Consider the following 18,006-nt stretch of genomic DNA (forward strand, 5'->3'; position numbering starts at 1 on the left):
CGGCGGGGCATGTCGGCCCCACCCTAGTCTTAGGTAACAGCAGACGTGTAAGTACTTTGTCCGGTGCTTGCCCAGAAAGCCTCTACCTTAAACTGTTAACGCCCTTTTCTGTTTCCCCAAACTGTGACCTCGTCAGCCCCGGATTCGACTCCCTCCGGGTGTCTGTGCTTGGTTTTGTTTATTGTAAGGATGTAGGTGCTCAAGGCATACTTCTTGATTTACATATGTTCCTCGCATTATACAATTCTAGTAAGTTAACTGGTTCCTAAGCCCACCGATTGGCTGTAGTAAATCGGGGCCATTAGTGAAATGTGATAGCCTGTACTCCCCACCTATTATGTGTTTGCGGTGTGCCAGGTGACACAAAGCTCAAAAACAGCCCCCGTTGGGCCACCTAGCAGAGGCAAGCTGGAAGGCACATCACCTGGACTCTTGAGGGTGGATTCTGGAGGGCTGCACCACCCAGACAGAGCCCGATAAGGGCTTCTTCTACTATGAACATGAAGCATCGAATTTTAAGATTTAGTACTCTTGATTATACAGTGATACCTCGGTTTTCGAACGTCTCCATTGATGAACATTTCAGTTTATGAACGCGGTAAATTTTATGGATCTATGGTATCATTAGATAGTAAAATTCATGCTAAATTTGCCATTTTAAAGGTTGATTTTAAAGGTCTGGAACAGATTAATCCATTTTGCATTAATTTCTGTGGGGAAACTGGGCCTCGGTTTTCGAATGTTTCAGAACTCGAACAGTCTTCCGGAACAGAATACGTGAGAAAACTGAGGTACCACCGTATAATTAGTGCTCCTCGCGTAAGATAGTCTGAGTTAAGTTCCAAATAATTGTGCCATGAGGGTCAGAAGGCAATGGATTGTCAACTTCAAACAACAAGAGGTCATCTCAGTTTTAGTTGCTTAGTGAGCTTCTTGAGCTTGGAAAACATGTTAAAACTGTGTAGTCAGAAGGCTCTGAGGGAAGAGACTGAAGTCTCCCCCTGTCTTCACGGTTCACAGCAAAGTGACACAGTGTTTAGAACTAGGTTTGGACTCAAACTGTCCTTTCTTAGCTTGTTTGATCTTAAGCAATCTTAAATTTGATCTCAGCAAATCATTTCTCTGGGCCTCCATTTACTCATCTGTAAAAGGAGGATATTAATACCTACTCCATTTGGATTGTTGTGAGGATTAAATACACATTAAATACTTAGAACAGTGCCTGACAACAGGAAGCTCTCAGTAAATATTAGCTATTATTTGATACTGACCTAAATGTGCCCTTCATCAATCAGTCATATTCCTGGGCAAAGTATCTAAACAAATCACACCACTTGGAAATGAAGGCAATTTATAGAAAATTGTGAGATCATGGTCTCCTGGAATTGTGCAGCACAATTCTGGTTGGCCTCTGCTAATTTTTTCTAAACAACCTCAATACTAAATCTACCCTAAATAAATTTAAAACCATCCCCTTAGACACACTATCAATTCCCATTAAACCAAATGAAAAACAAAATTCCACAATTAACAATGAAACATACACTAACATTTTCCCATTCTGTCCCTTAAGTTCCCTGAATACTAAGTTGTGTTAAAATTTTCAGTATATTGAGTATCAAGAATATTCAGTATATTTATATCAAGAATACTTGGGAGATAAATATGAAAGCAAAATGTAACAGGTATTTCTTTGGGGGGAAAATCATGAGAGAAACAACTTTTAATGTTGAAATTGGATCTGAATTTAGAGTAGCAAAATTTCACTTCCTGCATTAGCAAATTAACACTTTGTAAGCGGGCATTTTCCCGCCAAATCGCATCCTAACGCGGGGCTTTTTTGACATTTTCTCGCCAAAATTAGACTTTCCGTAAAATACTCATATCTTTCGATCTATTTGATATTTTTCTATGAAACTTTCAGTGTTTTAGTTTAAAAAGAGGTCTCTATTTATTTACTTTGCAAAATTTTTGCCGGTTCCAACTAGAGGCGATATGACGAGTTTACTCGTTTCCCACAAACAATGTGTTAACCATGGTCCAAAGAATGACTGACAAACCATGAGTATCCTGTGGCTGAACAGGTTACTGTGTTGACTGCAACACAGTAAAGTTATTAGTGGTATTTAAATTCAAAATAATGTATATTTTAGTTTACACTTGCACTTAGTTCACTCAGTTAATTTTCAAATATAAGGTTCAGCCCGTTAATAACTTGGCATGTTTTATTGAAGTTTTTGCTTTTTTCCTCTCTAATTCTGAAAGTACGTCTATACATTCTGAAATGGCATTTCAGCAGATAGAAAAAAGGTGACAAATTAGGACCAATTTCTTCTTTCAGGGTTAAACTACTATTAAACTATACTACTACCCAAAACATCTTCATGAAAATTAAATAGAGAGTTGGTAGTTCTCTGAAACTTGTATAAGTTTTATTTATTACTAAAATTACTAAAATCACATTGAAAACACCTTGAAGACCCAAACTACTAGGAAAAATCTCTATGGGCATCCAGTCCCTTTAAAACTGGGTAACAAAAGAGGCAAAAGACATTGTTTGTGATGAAGCCTAAGATTCAAATGCTAGTGTTTTCAAGCTTTAATACAAGTATAGCAATTCCAAGTACCAAGCATGATATCAAATTTCAAATTCATGGGCATACTCTTAATAAGCATCAAAAGCAAATTTGTTCACTGAATCCTATCTTACTTTTGATTTGCACAATGCATTCAGAGACGAGTTATAATTAGGAAAAAATGTACTGAATGCATCATGTTTAAAAATGCAATTAACATTTCAAAACCAACCACACTTAAAGGAGAAAATACCTGAAAAGTTAACTCTATTAATAAAATTATTTGAGACAATATTACCCTACAGATAAAAATACATTTGTTGTATATACATGTAGATTTCTACATGAAAGAAAGGATTCAGCTCCAAACAGAAAAGGACTGACCCTTGATAAAGACATCTTAGATTGCCAAACTGACATGATTACCACTATAAGGAGAACTGGAAGCAGAAGGATAAAAGGTAAGTTAAAGGAAGGATAAAAGTTTAGTCACCTGCTCCTGAACAGCGGCCGAGTTTGGCGAGAAGCAGGAGATGAAAGCAGAAATAAGATATAGAAGAAAGGCAAAGAAGGCCTCAACTCTGACCAGAAATGAATAGAGACTCAAGCAAAGTTGAGAACAGATATGATATAGCTGCAGTGAGATGCTTGAAACTAGAACTTGGTAGTTGATAGTTACAGAAGCTCAATTAAATCATCTTAAAGTAGAATTAGACAAAGTGTCTAAAATTTCGTAGAGAACCAATATTACACTGACCAGATAACTCAGCATGGTATTATCATTTAAAAAACTTTCCCAAATAACATCGTCACCAGAAGACCTTTGCTTCTGATCACGTTCTTCGAAGCTTATCCAAGTCCCTGACTGACTGGGAGAGACAACACAGTGCTCCAAAAGGCAACTCTGCTGAGATGTGTTAGTACCAGAAACTCCATTTGACCTCGGACAGGCCCTGGATCTTGGATTCTTCAAAGTGAGGGGACTGGACCAGGTTTCTTCCAAGAAAAACATGTTATCGTTTTGTTGACAGTGAATTAAATTGGGATTGTTTAGAATAACCCCAATTTTGGTGGGGACGGTAAGGGGGAGAAGTTAAGCAAGATAAGGAAACATCACAGAAATTTCATGCAAAGGCAGAACATTCAAGTTCTGTTTCCTAATTAATGCTGTATGCAGAAGTATCCTGTAAACTAAATTTGCCCAACAGAAAAAGTTACCACATCCTCAACGGATCAGAATGATTCCAGTATCTGGGATCCTTGATTAATATGAAGTACTCACTGTCTCTTCTCAAAGACTGGGTTTTTTCCTTTTACTCAAATCTTACACTGAAAGACAACCAAGGTGCTAAACGTTCACCACCAGTCAATTTAGGAATGTTTGAAGAAAATAAACTGGAAATGAAGAAGCAGATGTTATCAAATTTCAGACATGTATTATTAAAAATTGTTGGCCCCACCAGGTTAAAGATGAAGGGAGGCCCTGAGAAGTCTATAGAGCTGATATACACACAAGTGAGTGTCACTGTTTTTTTTTTAACCTAGTTTTATTAAATATTGCTTCTTTGGGATGTGTTTATAACAACTCCCAGAACATTTTCATGTAAGGATTCAAAGCGGTCATATTAAAATACAGCTTCAATATAAAGTTTATCACAGTTTTACAGTATTCAAAAATGACAGACCTGCCTTAAAAAACAAAACAAAAACCAAAAAGGACTATTACACCCAAAACATAGGAAAACAATTAAATAAACAAGTTTGGCATTTCCGTAACTTTATAGTATAAAACAGAATATTAAATCTATTACTGGCAAGCGGACACGGATGTATTTCCTACTTTGAAACGTGTCCCATTTAAACACACTATACAAGTTCACTATACAAAAGATTGATGGTCTTTTTTGATGAAAGAAGTGCACCCTGAAAGTTTTTGCCAGTTTAGAATATTAAGCTCTTAAAAGTCAAAAAAGTCCTTTTTCTTTTTTAAACTGAAGGCTGAATTCAGATTTTTTTTTGTTGTTTTGTCTCATTTGTCAGCCTTCCTGGTTTAAAAACAATAGTGTCTATGGACGCCCACCAGGGGGCAGTGTAAGATTAGCCATTAAATCACCAACAGCTGCAAATATTGTGCATTCACCTGCAACAGAGAAAAATGGTCATTAGCTATTCGCAATACAGGAAAGATGATGTTAACACACCGGTGGGGGTAGGGGTAATTAAATCTAAAATTAGCAAGAACTTTAAAGATCAAAATAAAAGAGTAAATTTTAACTGCACAGGTTATAGGGGATTAAGCTTTGGTGTTAAGTATCAGATGATAATTTGGTTTGGGTTTTTTTTTCCTCATGAGGAAATTTTGGGTAAGCCCAAAATTTAGGTTTGAATTTAAGAAGACATGCCTAGAATTTCAATATAGAAACACTGGAGCACTGGGTAAGCCTCTGAAGTTGGGTTTTAAGACTACTGACAACTTGCTTATGCGTTTTGAATCTAATGAAAAGATCTATGTAGTTTATACTTATGCATCAGTTACAACTTCAATGGTGTCCTTCTAATGTTGCATTAAAGGTCAGATAAAATTTCTGTGACAGCACTGTCCAATAGAATTTTCTGTGATGATGGAAATCCTCTATACATGCACTATGGCTACTGAGCACTTCTAACTAGTGTGACTGAGGAACTGAATGTTAAATTGTATTTAATGCTAATTAGATACAATAATTAGATAAATCTAAATAGCCACATGTGGCTAGTGACAGTTATATTGGACAGTACAGTTCTATGACATCTACTGGAGTTTTCTCCCAAATTTTAAGGAAATGATCAACTTCTGGAGTTCAACATTAAAATCAATTAATACAAAAATAAAGTGTTTTTTCTTAAAAGCACTTCACCAGGAGGGGAAGTGATGGATTTGGGAACGGGGGCTGGGGGAGGGGTGCGGGAGGTTAATGATTCATCCTCTCAAATTTCCCCTTTGTTCAAAGAAACCAATACCCTGTCTCTTCCTTCTTATAAATATTATAAGTATTTCAATATAAGAAACCCAAACCAGTTGTAAATATTATGAACCAAAAGTTGGATTCCTTCCCTAGAGGACAGCCGAACACTACAGTGGCTGAAAAGTGAGAGAACTGAACACCTCAATTAAATAATGGCCTCTGGCAAAGGGCAGGATGGGCAGTGACCCTGTGTAAGTTACTGCAATCTTCTCTCCAACCACTGGAAAACTAAGGTACAGAAAGAAAATGAACCAGGCTAAGGCAGAAATAAAAGAAAATAAGAAAAACACTTCCAAAATACCCCAACAATTTCTTAAATAAAAGAAGTTTTATCTTTCTTTTTTAAAAACACGTTTTTGTTACTGATAAGTAGAAAAACTTGCCTGATCTCAACAGGATAAAAACATTCTTTCCTTTTAATTTCAAATTCCATAAGACATGACAGTCATCTGCTTGTGAAAGAATGGTGTTTTGTTAAAGTTCTACTGGACTGCTACTTTGACTATGCTGATAGCTTTAAACTTTGATTCTTAAGGACCTATTTTTAGCTGAAAGAAGACATAAGTCAAAGGATGAACGCAGAAAATTGTAAGAAGTGGAAGAAGTATTACAACAAAAGAAGCATACCCTTCTCTACTGCCCAGTGCATTCCTTATAAATTATACTTGAGTGAGAACTTGCCTATGTACACAATATGGGGAAACAAACAGCTAAAAATGTAACTTCTCTCATGATTCCTATTTCTAGTAAAATTTTGACACTGTTGTATCTAAAAATGTTTCAGAGAACAACTTTCTCTCATTTAAAAACATAATTCTGTTGTTACTATTCTAAACAGAAAGATACAGAGAACTTCCTTAATATTAGAAATAAGCAAATTTAATTTCCTTATTATTAGAAATAGCAAAATGGAAGACAAGTTCTCTTTGCTGAGCTTTATGTTTTATAACCAAAAATTTAGCACTGCCAGGAGTTATGTGTTAAGCATAGGCTACTACAGTATTGAAGGGACCTTGTTTATCTTGCCAGAAACATTCTGGTTTTCTTGGAAATGCTCAGTGTGAGAGCTTCATTGTGCACTTGGTGAAAAGGTTCCCTTGCACCCGCCTGAACTTATATAAGGAGCCCAAAAAGCAGCGATGCCATTTGTATCAGCTTTTATTCTTCACAAAACATTTAGAAGATACAGAACTTTGAATGATATTATTCTATTCATGATTGAACCATGAAATATGAGAAACCGACATGCATTTCAACTTGGTGATGTACAGAGTGGCAGGTCTCGATGGTAGGGCAGGAATTACAGCCATGGAAAATTCTATCATCCTAACCTAGGGCTTTGTGGCAATGTGTGCTATAAATACAAGCTTCTGGCATTAGCAACTGGGTCAGTCCCAATAGTAAATCACTAACAAAAATAAAGTCCAGGCAGCAGAGACATGGACAAAAACGAAGAGCCAGTGAGAAAGGAAGAAAGCGACAGGCAGACATTAAGAGGGCCACAGCAACCAGAGCTCTATTACTAGAATTGGGGGCAAAGTGGGTAAGGAGAGAGCAGAGGGGAGAAGGGGAAATCTCTCAAAAGAACTCTTACAACATATATGCAATAAAATACCATCTACTGGTCATGTACCTTGTCGTGGTGGGTTCATCTCTGCAAACCTCTTCAGAATGTTGCTGACCATCATGGGAGCAGCAACAGAAGAGTTCTGCTGCCTGGGAATGTCTGCCTGCTGGGTGGTACCTGAAGCCATGTCATAAATGATTGGAACTATAATACTAACAGGTTCTTGGGGAGGGACCGATGTTTTCTGAGTTAGTTGAAGCTGTAGACACACAACACACACAAAGAGAAGAAAAACACAGTAAGAAAATAAAACATTTGACTAAAGGTATCAAAGGTACTATCATTTACTCTCTCTACTGTCACATTAAGATACATCAAGCAAAAGAAAAATGTGACAAGAAAAGTGACAAACAACTGAATATTATGATTAAGATGCAACTGTCACACAACTATCTAGTTCAATAACTTTCTGTTATTCCTAAAGGAACCAGGATTACATGAAGTCCAAACTGACAATTAAGGAATCCGGGCCTATGTTTGGCAGCAAAGATGATTTCTCCAGTTATCACAAAGTTGCTCTATTAGCCTCACATGGCTTTTTCCTCAGAACCTCCGCAACACACACACACTGGGTGGTACTTACAAAAAATAGCATTTTGGATTTCAGCACCACAGCAGGAGTCCCAGGAGGTGCAATTGGCGGTGCGCTAGGAGGGATCGTCAGGCAAAACTGAACGTTCCATTTCAGCTGTGTTGCCTGGTCAGGAAACTGTTTTTTTGGGGGAAAAACAAACAAACAAAATCAAGATAAACTCATATGAACATCAGGAATCTGAAAGGTTAGATATTTTATACTTATCAACAGAACATCAAGTTGATAACCTGCATTTTTTTTCCCAAAGGAAATATATACGTGAGTGAAGTTACTAACTGAAAAGTCAATTCTGGATTTATGTGATGTTCCCCCTCCTCCCCTCCCACTTCATTAATTCCCAAGGCCTACGGATTCTGCTTCTTCAGTGTCTCTGACATCTGTTACTTCCTCTTTATTTTCACTGATTCTGCTGAGCTCAAGGCTTTGTTACTTCTCCTAATAGTCCCTTCTAGTGGCTGCCTCTCCCAGTCCATCCTTATGCCACTGCCAAACGTCCTACAGCATGGTTCTAATCTAGCTCACAAATGTTCAGTGACATGCAGTGACACCTGTTGTTCCCTCCACCCCCTCCCAGGATCAACACCTGGCATTCAAAGCTCTTAACTGGTGCCAGTCTAGACTTCCCAGTCTCATTTCCAATTCCTTCTAAAACAAACTAGTCAAACTGTGTTAATAATTTTAAATTATATCCACTGGTGCTTTTTTTTAGCCACATAAATATTTACTCCCTTAAAAACCCAAGTGGATATTTTTTGACATAAATAATGTTTCCTAGAGCCTATCAGAGCAAAAGCCAAATACTGAGACTATTACCAAAGAAACATTACTGTCCCGATATTAAAACGCCAAGTGAAAAACGGAATGAGGTATTTATAATTACCCAAAGCAATACTAGAAAATTAAAATGAAAGGACTACTGTAAGATTAGAAAAATATAATCAGCTGTCACCTGGATTCCATCTATGTAATTGTATAGTTTCATAGGAAAAAAGAGGGATTAAAAATCTCCCAGAGAAGATGACAAGATTTTTTTGATAAATGGCATTAGAGCATTTAGGGGCATCTGAAAAAGTTGGATCCATACCTCATATTTGACACCAAGATATACTTAAAATGGATAAAAATTTAAATAATTTAAAAAATGAATCGATGATAGTGTTAGAAGAAACCATGGGAGGGTTACTGAGTAGGAAGAGTGTATATTAAACGTATTTGCTTTTATAAAAGGTAAGCCACTGGTAACTTGGGTTGCCTGTGGAGAGGGGACTAGATGGCTGGACAGGGATGGATGGGAAATTTCCCACTGTAGCATCTTGTTCTAAATTTAAAAGATACAAGAGGATTGTGTTACCTATTCAAAGACAAAATTTAAGTTAGAAATTAAGAAGAATTTAAGAGAAAAATGGAAGGACCTAAATGGGTGAAAACTAATAAACACTGCTCCCACCACCTCCAAACTCAAATCAACCTGGCTATAAAAGTTTATGTATCTCTGTAACTTACCAGCTCCAGTTTCATAATATGCACACAGTCCCTGAGGATGTGTGTAGGAGCTCCTAATAGCTTGGTGAAGGCTATTAATGTATTGGCTTTAAATGGAGGTCCTGCAACCTACAGGGATAAATAAAGCAAGTTATTCTTCATTCTACCTTGACTCTTCTGTTTCATTGATTTTATTAAAATTATGCATTAACAAACACATACTCTTGTTTCAAAGAATTTCTCCAAAACTTGAAGTTCTTCAGGTTTCCACTGTCCTGCATTCTCAGGTGTCACTTTTAGCTGAAGGGTTTGGTTGGTTTTGGGACTAAGGGCTACTCTGCATTTCAGCGCATCCGTCTTAAACATAATCACTCCGGGTTCATTGGAATTTATCAGCTGCAGCTGCAAAAAAAAAGGATGCATCAAGTCACCGTGAGACAACATGTAAGATGAAGAGACAATGAAAATGTTACCTACAGAACTGTTTCAAAAAGAAAACAATTCAGTTGACACCTGTTCCTAAACGAAGGTATCTAGGCACTGAGCACCAACGACTGCTAACAACATCACAAAGAAAAGCAATCAGACATCATACGTCTCTTGATGGAAGAGCGTAACACCACCTATGAAATATTCTTGCAACAACCAACTCGAGCCTGGATTCAGTAGTTAGATCCACGGGATTGATCCATATTATAGAAATATGGAGGCCAAAGAACATGATAAATGATTCCAAAGGGATGCAATCAGCAAAATCCAGACTGTGAGAAACTCTACAGGACAAATGATATGGTTTCTTCAACAAATAAATCATGTGAGAAGTGGAGGGGGAATCAATAGTTTTGAAAGGGACTTAAAAACTTGTTTGGATTCTGATTCACACTGTAAAAACGGTGGTAACGGGAAATCTGGACACCAGCTAGATATTTGATGATAATGAAATTGTATTTATGGATGAAATGATGTCTGGAATTTGCTATCAAACAATTTGGGAGGAACTATAGATGAAACAATATTGATGTGTGTTCACTGTTGAAGGTGGGTGATGAGAACAGAGAGGTTTATTATCCAATTCTACTTTTGTATATGCTTAAAATTTCCCACAATAGCAAGTTTTTAAAACAATGGCACATTAGGAAAAAAGAATAAAGAGTACAATTACAAAACGTTAGATCTGGATTGGGACCTTATGCTAGCCAAGGGGTTGGTAAGTACTTTAGGCTATATGGACTCTGTTGCAACCACTCAATGATGCCACTGTAGCTGAAAGCAGCCTTATGACAATTCGTAATTGAGTGGAAGTGGCTGTGTTCTAATAAAACTTTGTTTATGAAAACAGCTGGTGGGCAGGAGTTGCCCGCCTCCAGGCCCAGTTTATTGACCTCTGCTCTAGCCTAATATGTTGATCATGCAAATGAGCAAAATGAGTTTCAAAATGGCAGAGTAGAGGCTAGATCACAGGTCTGATGATTACCATTTCAAATGCTAATTTATTCAACTTATGTTAAAACTTCTATTTTCTTCAAATCTGAATATAAAGGTTACAAAATCGCTTGATGCCATCCTTGGAGTAGATATTTTCAACATTCACTATTCCGACTACCACCTCATTAACACATATATACATCAACAACAATAATAATTATAAATAACTAATATGCACTGAATACCAAGACATTATGCTATAGGCGTTATATGAAATATCTCAAATTCCTACAACTGTTATGAGTTAGGTAGAATTACCTACTATTATCAAAAAGGTGAAGAAATTTGCCCGAGCTCTTACTAGCAGGTGGCAGGGCCTGGCTATAAACTCAGGCAGCCGGACTCGAGAATGGGTACTCTCAACTCTGAACTAAAGGTATCACCATAGCATAATAGGTTAAAAGGTCTTTTCTATAAGGGTTTTTAAATCAATTCAATTGCTCGTGCATTTTAAAAAGCAGCTTTTATCCTTGTGATCATAATTAATTTTATCTCAATAGAGACTCAGATTCAAAGTCAGCCTGCCGGCAAAAGCATTCTAGAGAACAAGTAGTTACTCACATGCTATTCTCTGCAAAGCCAGATCCTGGGCGCACTGTCCTATGGTACTGTGCGGACCTAGCTCCAGGTCCATGTTAACCACAGCATGGCAAATTATAAAATGAAGGAATATGTTAACATAAGAATGAAAAAGAAAATAATGGAATCCATTTTTAATGCTAGGGCTGGGTGAAAGCATAATTGTAACAAGTTGGTTAAAGGAGATGAGGGAATATCACTTTAGTTCAGATCCTATTCTGAGGGGCAACGTAGCACTTGCCTTTGACAATCACCACTTATGAGTTAGTTCACCAGGCACCCATACCGTTTCTTGTTGAATAATTCTTTGAAGGTGTCGTCTCATGATGACCGATCCGAGGAATCTCTCAAGTGGAGAACAAAGGTAACTACCTGCCAGGCCAGGTACGAGGCCTGGCGTTGGAGAGGGCAGCAGTAAAATGTTCAAGGCACTGTGAGTGAGGATGGTGGGTATGGAGGCTGCCCAGGAGCGCTGAGGTAGTTTACGAGGTGGGGGCATGTTTGTTGGCATCGTTTGGGAACCTTTTGAGAAGGAAAACATGTTGTTTCATTTATAAATACATATTATCTCATTGTTCCTTGCTTTGCTTTTATTACAAACCTTTGATATTCTACAGCAATCCATACTGTTTTAGTTACTCCTTGTGGTGTAACAATCATATATCAGCTTTCTCTTAGCAAAAACAGCCACCGTTATTCTCCATGTGGACAACTCCCTTGCAATAATAAGACTTGGCCACAATTCCTTCAAGGAGGGGTGGATTCTATTTCTCCACCTAGAACCTGGGTTGGCTTTGTGACTCGCAGTAGCCTACAGAATGCAGTGGAAGTGATGCACTGCCAGCTGCAAGCCTAGGTTTTTCATTCAGTTTCTTGGAGCCTCCTGTCCAATCACCAGGTGAACAAGCTCATGATCAAGTATGAGACCACACGGAACACAGAGAAGCCTTGCCAGCCGAGGGCATCCTAAATCAACCAGGCCCCAGACAACCCCGGAGCTGACCACAGATGCATGAGTGAGCCCAGCAGAGGCTGAAAGAATCACCCAGCTGGGCTCAGCTGCAGAATGGTGAGCGAACATACAATTGTTTTAAGCCACTAAAAGTCAGGCAGCAAAAGCTAACATATTTGTACAACTCTTCCTTGTGTGTTAATCTGCAGAACCTTTATCAGTTAACTTTAGGTATCTTTTAAGGTCTAGTATTACAGCTAAAATAGTAGTCATAACAGAGGTACTGGGTCTTACCTCAGAAGACTTCTGTAGGAGACATTTCTTTTTTATGTTTTGTCTGACTTTGCCAATTAACTATTGTTACAACTGATTTACTAAATGGATAAAAGTTGAAGTTATTAAGTATCCCCATTCAACAAGTAGCTCATGATTTTCAAATGTGAGAATGAAATAAAATAGGTCACTTGTTGATTAAACCAAAAGCAAACATAAAAATGATTACAACTCACTTGTTCCAGCTCGAGGGGAATGAGAAGCATCTGGAACAGGAGAATGTAGTGATGGATTGGCGGGTGACATACCAGGCAACCGTGTCGCTGGTGATGGGCCAGACACTTGAGGAGACCCCGGCCAGTTTCCTGCTCGTCCACTTGGTGACACCATAGTGTATGGAGAACTGGGGTCCAGGGTTCCTGTCAACAAGTAAACAAACGGTTTTCAAAACCTGTATTTTAATAACTGAAAAGTACTTCACAGCATTTAAATGCTTATACCCTACCTGGTGATAATTTTATTATTTTTCAGTAAGATATTTCACTGAAGCATGATGTTCCTTAGAATGACACATCTGACTCTCTATTTTGTGCAGTTTATGTACTTTTAAACATGATATAAAAATTAGAAAGATAAAAAGACTGAGAAAGGATAAAATTTACCTTTACCTTCACATAAGCTTTAAGATGTGTAATATGTAATAATTTACACCATGTAACAACCTACTATATATTTGAAAATATTAAGCCAAAAAAAAAAAAAATCTCAAAGCTCCTTTAAGGAAAGAAATCTTTATTATTTTTAAACTAACCCTGACAAATGGTTTTCATTCTATTCAGAGAAGGCTGAGGAGAGGGACATTTTCTATTTTCTTTATTTAGTAAAGGCTACGCTGACTAAGAAATGAGCCAAAGAATCAAGTTTTGAAAGCAGTTACTTTGTGAACAATTTGTTATTTAAATTTCATCCTGCAGACAGATACCTTTAACGTATTATTTATACCCCTTTGTAACCAAATGACAAACTGAGAAAATACTTCTACCATATCAGAGAGTAAATGGTCCTTACAAATTGGTAAGAAAAAAACATAAGAACAAAGGCAAAGGGTATAAACTGGCAGGCATAAAATAAACACTAAAGACCAGTGAACTTCACTAATAAATGCACGTTAAATAAGTTACCATTTTTTACCTATCAAAATGACCAAGATTTTAAAAAATCATAATACCCTGTGTTGGCAATGATGCAGGAAAACAGACATTCTTGTATGATACTAGAGGAAATTGGTATAGCCTTTCAGGTGGGCAATTTGCAAAATGTTTCAAAATCTTTAGAATTTCTCACACCCTTTGAGACAGCAATTCCACTTCTAGGAACTTAAGGAAATAATCGTGTGAGCATAAATAACACCATTTTTAGCTGTGAAAAAATGGAAACATTCTAAATTTATCATAATAGGAGAACAGTTAAATTATGGTATGCCCAAACAAGGAGATACTATGAAGCCATTTAGTATGACGATATAGAGTTTTTACTGTCAGAAACATTCTTGCAAATGTTAATAGTAAAGAGTAAAATCACAGATGTTACACAGCTATAAAATCTGAGGAAGCTTGTTATGATTTAGCATGGTCTTCATGATATATTTAAGTGAAAAAAGTAAGGCACTAAACACCATGTGCAATAGTATGCTGCCTGCCATGTGTGTAAAAGAGAAGGAAAGAATACAAGTATTTGCTCGTGTATGCATAAAACATCTCTCTCCAAGAGATGTATTAATAAGCAATTAATAACATTAAAATGCCTCTGGGAAGAGGAACTAGATTAGCTGGTGGAATAAAATGGAAACACTTCACTGGCTACCTCTTGTATCTTTATCTATCTGAACCAATTTGAAATAGAATTTTTGAGTTAAAGAGTTAAAAAATTCAAGTCTCAAAATAATACATATGGTAGGGTCCCAATTTTTTTTTTTGAGGGGGGGATTTCAGGGGGGAGACACAAAAAGGGGTAGAGAGCAAGCAAGAGCAACAGAGATTCAAGCAGGCTGGCAAGCAGGGGGTGAGTAATGGAAGAGCCGAAGCGAGGGAAAGGGAGAGAGTCCAAAGCAGACAGACTAACTGGTAGATCTCCGTGTAGTGTGATTAAGAAAAATTTATTTTCTTTTGCTATTTCCCCAATAAACAAGTACTAAGTTTGTAATAAGAAAATAATTTATTTAACAAAAACTATTTTCATGTCACTCTTATGCTACAGCGATTTCCATGTACGGACTCACCATGTGGACTAGCAAAACTGGCCCCTGGTCCTATTGAGATTCCATGCGAGGATGGGGGAGGAGTTGGAACAAATGACGCTGGTGAAGGGGCTCTCAAAGCCCCACTGGGGGAGCTGGCGGCATGCAGATTTCCTAATAAAGGAAAATAATTATAGATGATCTTGCAGGACACATATTATGTCCTGTCAAAGGATCCCAAGTTAAGACTTTACAGACTAAAGAAACAAGTAGTAAAGCTGCCATAAATAGCACAAAGGAAAACTGGAACAATTTCATTACTGAGAGATCAATTCTATGGGGCCCAAATTCTAGCTCTTATATTGACTAATCCTTTTTTTAAACATCCAGTGTACTTTTTATTCACTCATTTAACAAGTAGGCATGAACATCAACTTCATACCAAGTACTGCAGGCACTGGGGATGCAGCAGTTAACAAGAGACAAAAATTCCTGCCCTCACGGAATGTATATTCTAGTAGAATGAGAAAGACTAACAAATACAGAGGGTGCAAAAAAAAATGTATACACATTTTAAGAAAGGAAAAAATTGTATTAAAATTGTAATATTCAATATATACCAATAACAAAAGATGAATAAAAGTCATGTGTATACGTTTTTTGGCAGCCCCGGTATATGTCAGGTAGTGGTAAGTGCTGTGGACAAAAACAAGGCAAGGCAAGGGGGCGATACTGTGCAGTGGCAGAGGTGGGTGCTGTTCTTTCTATAAAGCTATCAGAGAAGACCTCTCCAAGAAAGGGACACGTGAGCTGACACGAAGAAAGTGAGAGATAAGGCATGAGGATATCCAGGGGATAAGATACTCCAGGCAAACAGAAGAACTACTGCAAAGGCTCCCAAGGTAGCAGCAGTTGTAAATAACAGGGAGGCGGCCAGTGTGACTGGAACAGGGTGAGCACGGGGGGGCGTGGGGGAGGGGATGAGGTCAGAGAGGCGGGGGTGGTCCTAGATCACACAGGACTTGTAAGCTACTCTAAGGACTTAGGGTTTACCCTGAATGAAATAGGAAGCCACTTGCAGAGTTTGGAGCAGAGGAGTCATGAACTAACTTCTGTTCAGAAGGATCACTGTAGCTGCTGTGTGAAAAACAGACTATAGGGCAAGGACAGGGAAACCAGTTAGAGGTAACTGCAATCATCCAGGTGAGAGAGGGTTAGTGGCCTGGGAAAGGGCGAAAGCTGAGATGGTGAAAAGTGGTTAGATTCTGGATAAATTCTGAAGATAGTGCTGACAGTCTGTGGTACCAGACTGAGTGTGGGTGTGAGAGGATGAGGAGTCCAACATGGCTGTAATAGCTTTGGCCGGAGTAGGAAGGAAGGGGTGTCTGTGGGAGGAGCAGCACGGGGCGGGGAGGGGGACTGGATTGATCAGGAGTGGTTTTGGCCATGCTGAGTTTCAGATATCCACTAGATAGCTATATGGAAATGCTGGAAAATACAGGACTTGAGTTCCGGGGAGAGGCCTAGATAGGAGATATAAAAACTGGGAGACATGAGCTGAAACATGGTATCTAGCCACAGGACTAGTTTCAATTTAGAATTATGAAAGGGGAACTATGACTACCGAAACTATATGAATAAGTACAACATTCAAATACTTGCTACATTACCATAACTACCCTCAATATCAGCAAGTTTCAAATTCTCTACCACTATGAGTTTGTTTTATGTTCTAGAATACCTAATGCAATGCCTTACCTTCAATAAATATGTTGATCAACTTGATTAACTTTTGTTATATTTATTATTTACCTGTGTGCCCTAGACACATGACTTAACTTCTCCATGCCTGTTTTCCTCTGTAAAATGGGAATAACAACAGGACCTATGCCATGGATTTGCTATAGGGATTAAATGGGTAAAGTGCTTACAACGAGCTTGGCATATAGTAAACACTATATACCTGTCTGGTACTATCATTACTTCAAAATAATTTTATTTCTTCTACCTTCTGTGCAAAGCCAGTCTCAGCTCATATCCTAGAATCACACTCCCCATCGGTTCTATGCCTGTGTCGCCTGTTTTCGTCCTCGCTACCTGCTGCTCCTTCTCGGTTGACTGCCAGTGCTCCTCAGGGGCTGAGCCCACCCATCCACTCGGGCTTCAACGACCTTCAGTGACATGACAATAACTTCCAAGTCTTCATCTGTAGTCCAACTATCTCCGAGGAGCAGGGAGGGGATCATCTACCCAAGAAATGTGACACCTGTCTTCCTTGCTAGATGATAAGCTCGAGAGCAGGGCTGGTATGTGACTCACTGCTGAATCCTCAGCAACATGTAGCATGTGGCACACAGCAAGTGCGTAAGCGATAGCAAAGAACTGTTCAGTTAAAAGTAAAATTGTGGGGCGGCCGGATGGCTCAGTTGGTTAGAGCACGAGCTCTGAACAACAGGGTTGCTTCGATTCCCACATGGGCCAGCGAGCTGCGCCCTCCACAACTAGATTGAAGACAATGAGCTGCTGCTGAGCTGCCGGAGGGGCAGTCGGATGGCTCAGTTGGTTAGAGCACAAGCTCTTAACAACAAGGTTGCCGGTTCAATTCCCCGCATAGGATGATGGGCTGCGCCCCCTGCAATTAAAGATTGAAAACGGCGACTGGACTTGGAGCTGAGCTGCGCCCTCCACAACTAGATTGAAGGACAACGACTTGGAACTGATGGGCCCTGGAGAAACACACTGTTCCCTAATATTCCCCAATAAAATTAAAAAAACAAAACAGAAAAATAATAAAAAAAGGGAAGGAAACTTAAAAAAATGAAAGGTAAAATTTTGGCATTCTCTAGCAATTTTCTAGTGCATTTAATGGGGCTGACAATAGAGCCACTTTGTTTGAACAAATAGGCTATGCACTGCTCAACTCTGAGGGGCGGACATCATTTACATACATACCAGGCTGGGCAAACTTTCTAAAAGGGGTCATCCTGGTGGGAAAGCAGCCACAGACACTACATAAATGGGTGTGGCTGTGTCTCATTGAAACTATTTACAAAAACAAGTGGCGGGCAGGACTTGGCCCACAGACCTGTTTGTTCACTTCTGACACAGATCATGTGATTAGCATTTCTTGGAGTTGTGCCCTGAGTCTGGCTCTGGGTGACACTTCCATTTAATCCAAATCTTTTAAAGTGCTTTG

The 18,006-nt window shown here is 38.5% G+C and overlaps 1 protein-coding gene across 2 annotated transcripts in view; it reads right to left on the reverse strand.

Annotated features, from left to right (window-relative positions):
* Positions 1–2,584: 2,584 nt before the first annotated feature.
* MED14 (mediator complex subunit 14) overlaps positions 2,585–18,006 on the reverse strand; it is a 76,756-nt gene continuing 61,334 nt past the window's right edge. Inside the window, exons 24-31 of one of the 2 annotated variants that reach the window (XM_019747847.3) lie at positions 14,853–14,984; positions 12,811–12,993; positions 11,636–11,871; positions 9,508–9,687; positions 9,307–9,414; positions 7,792–7,917; positions 7,215–7,407; positions 2,585–4,716 (exon numbers count right to left, since the gene is read on the reverse strand). In XM_019747847.3, coding sequence (XP_019603406.1) covers positions 4,643–4,716; positions 7,215–7,407; positions 7,792–7,917; positions 9,307–9,414; positions 9,508–9,687; positions 11,636–11,871; positions 12,811–12,993; positions 14,853–14,984 — 1,232 coding nt within the window. In that variant the 3' untranslated portion in view covers positions 2,585–4,642. The remainder of the gene's footprint in view (positions 4,717–7,214; positions 7,408–7,791; positions 7,918–9,306; positions 9,415–9,507; positions 9,688–11,635; positions 11,872–12,810; positions 12,994–14,852; positions 14,985–18,006) is intronic. The other variant, XM_019747848.3, reaches the window with a different exon arrangement.

The sequence above is a fragment of the Rhinolophus sinicus genome, chromosome 18 (genome assembly GCF_057876585.1).
Source record: "Rhinolophus sinicus isolate RSI-liver-muscle chromosome 18, RSI-T2T, whole genome shotgun sequence".
Lineage (NCBI taxonomy): Eukaryota > Metazoa > Chordata > Mammalia > Chiroptera > Rhinolophidae > Rhinolophus > Rhinolophus sinicus.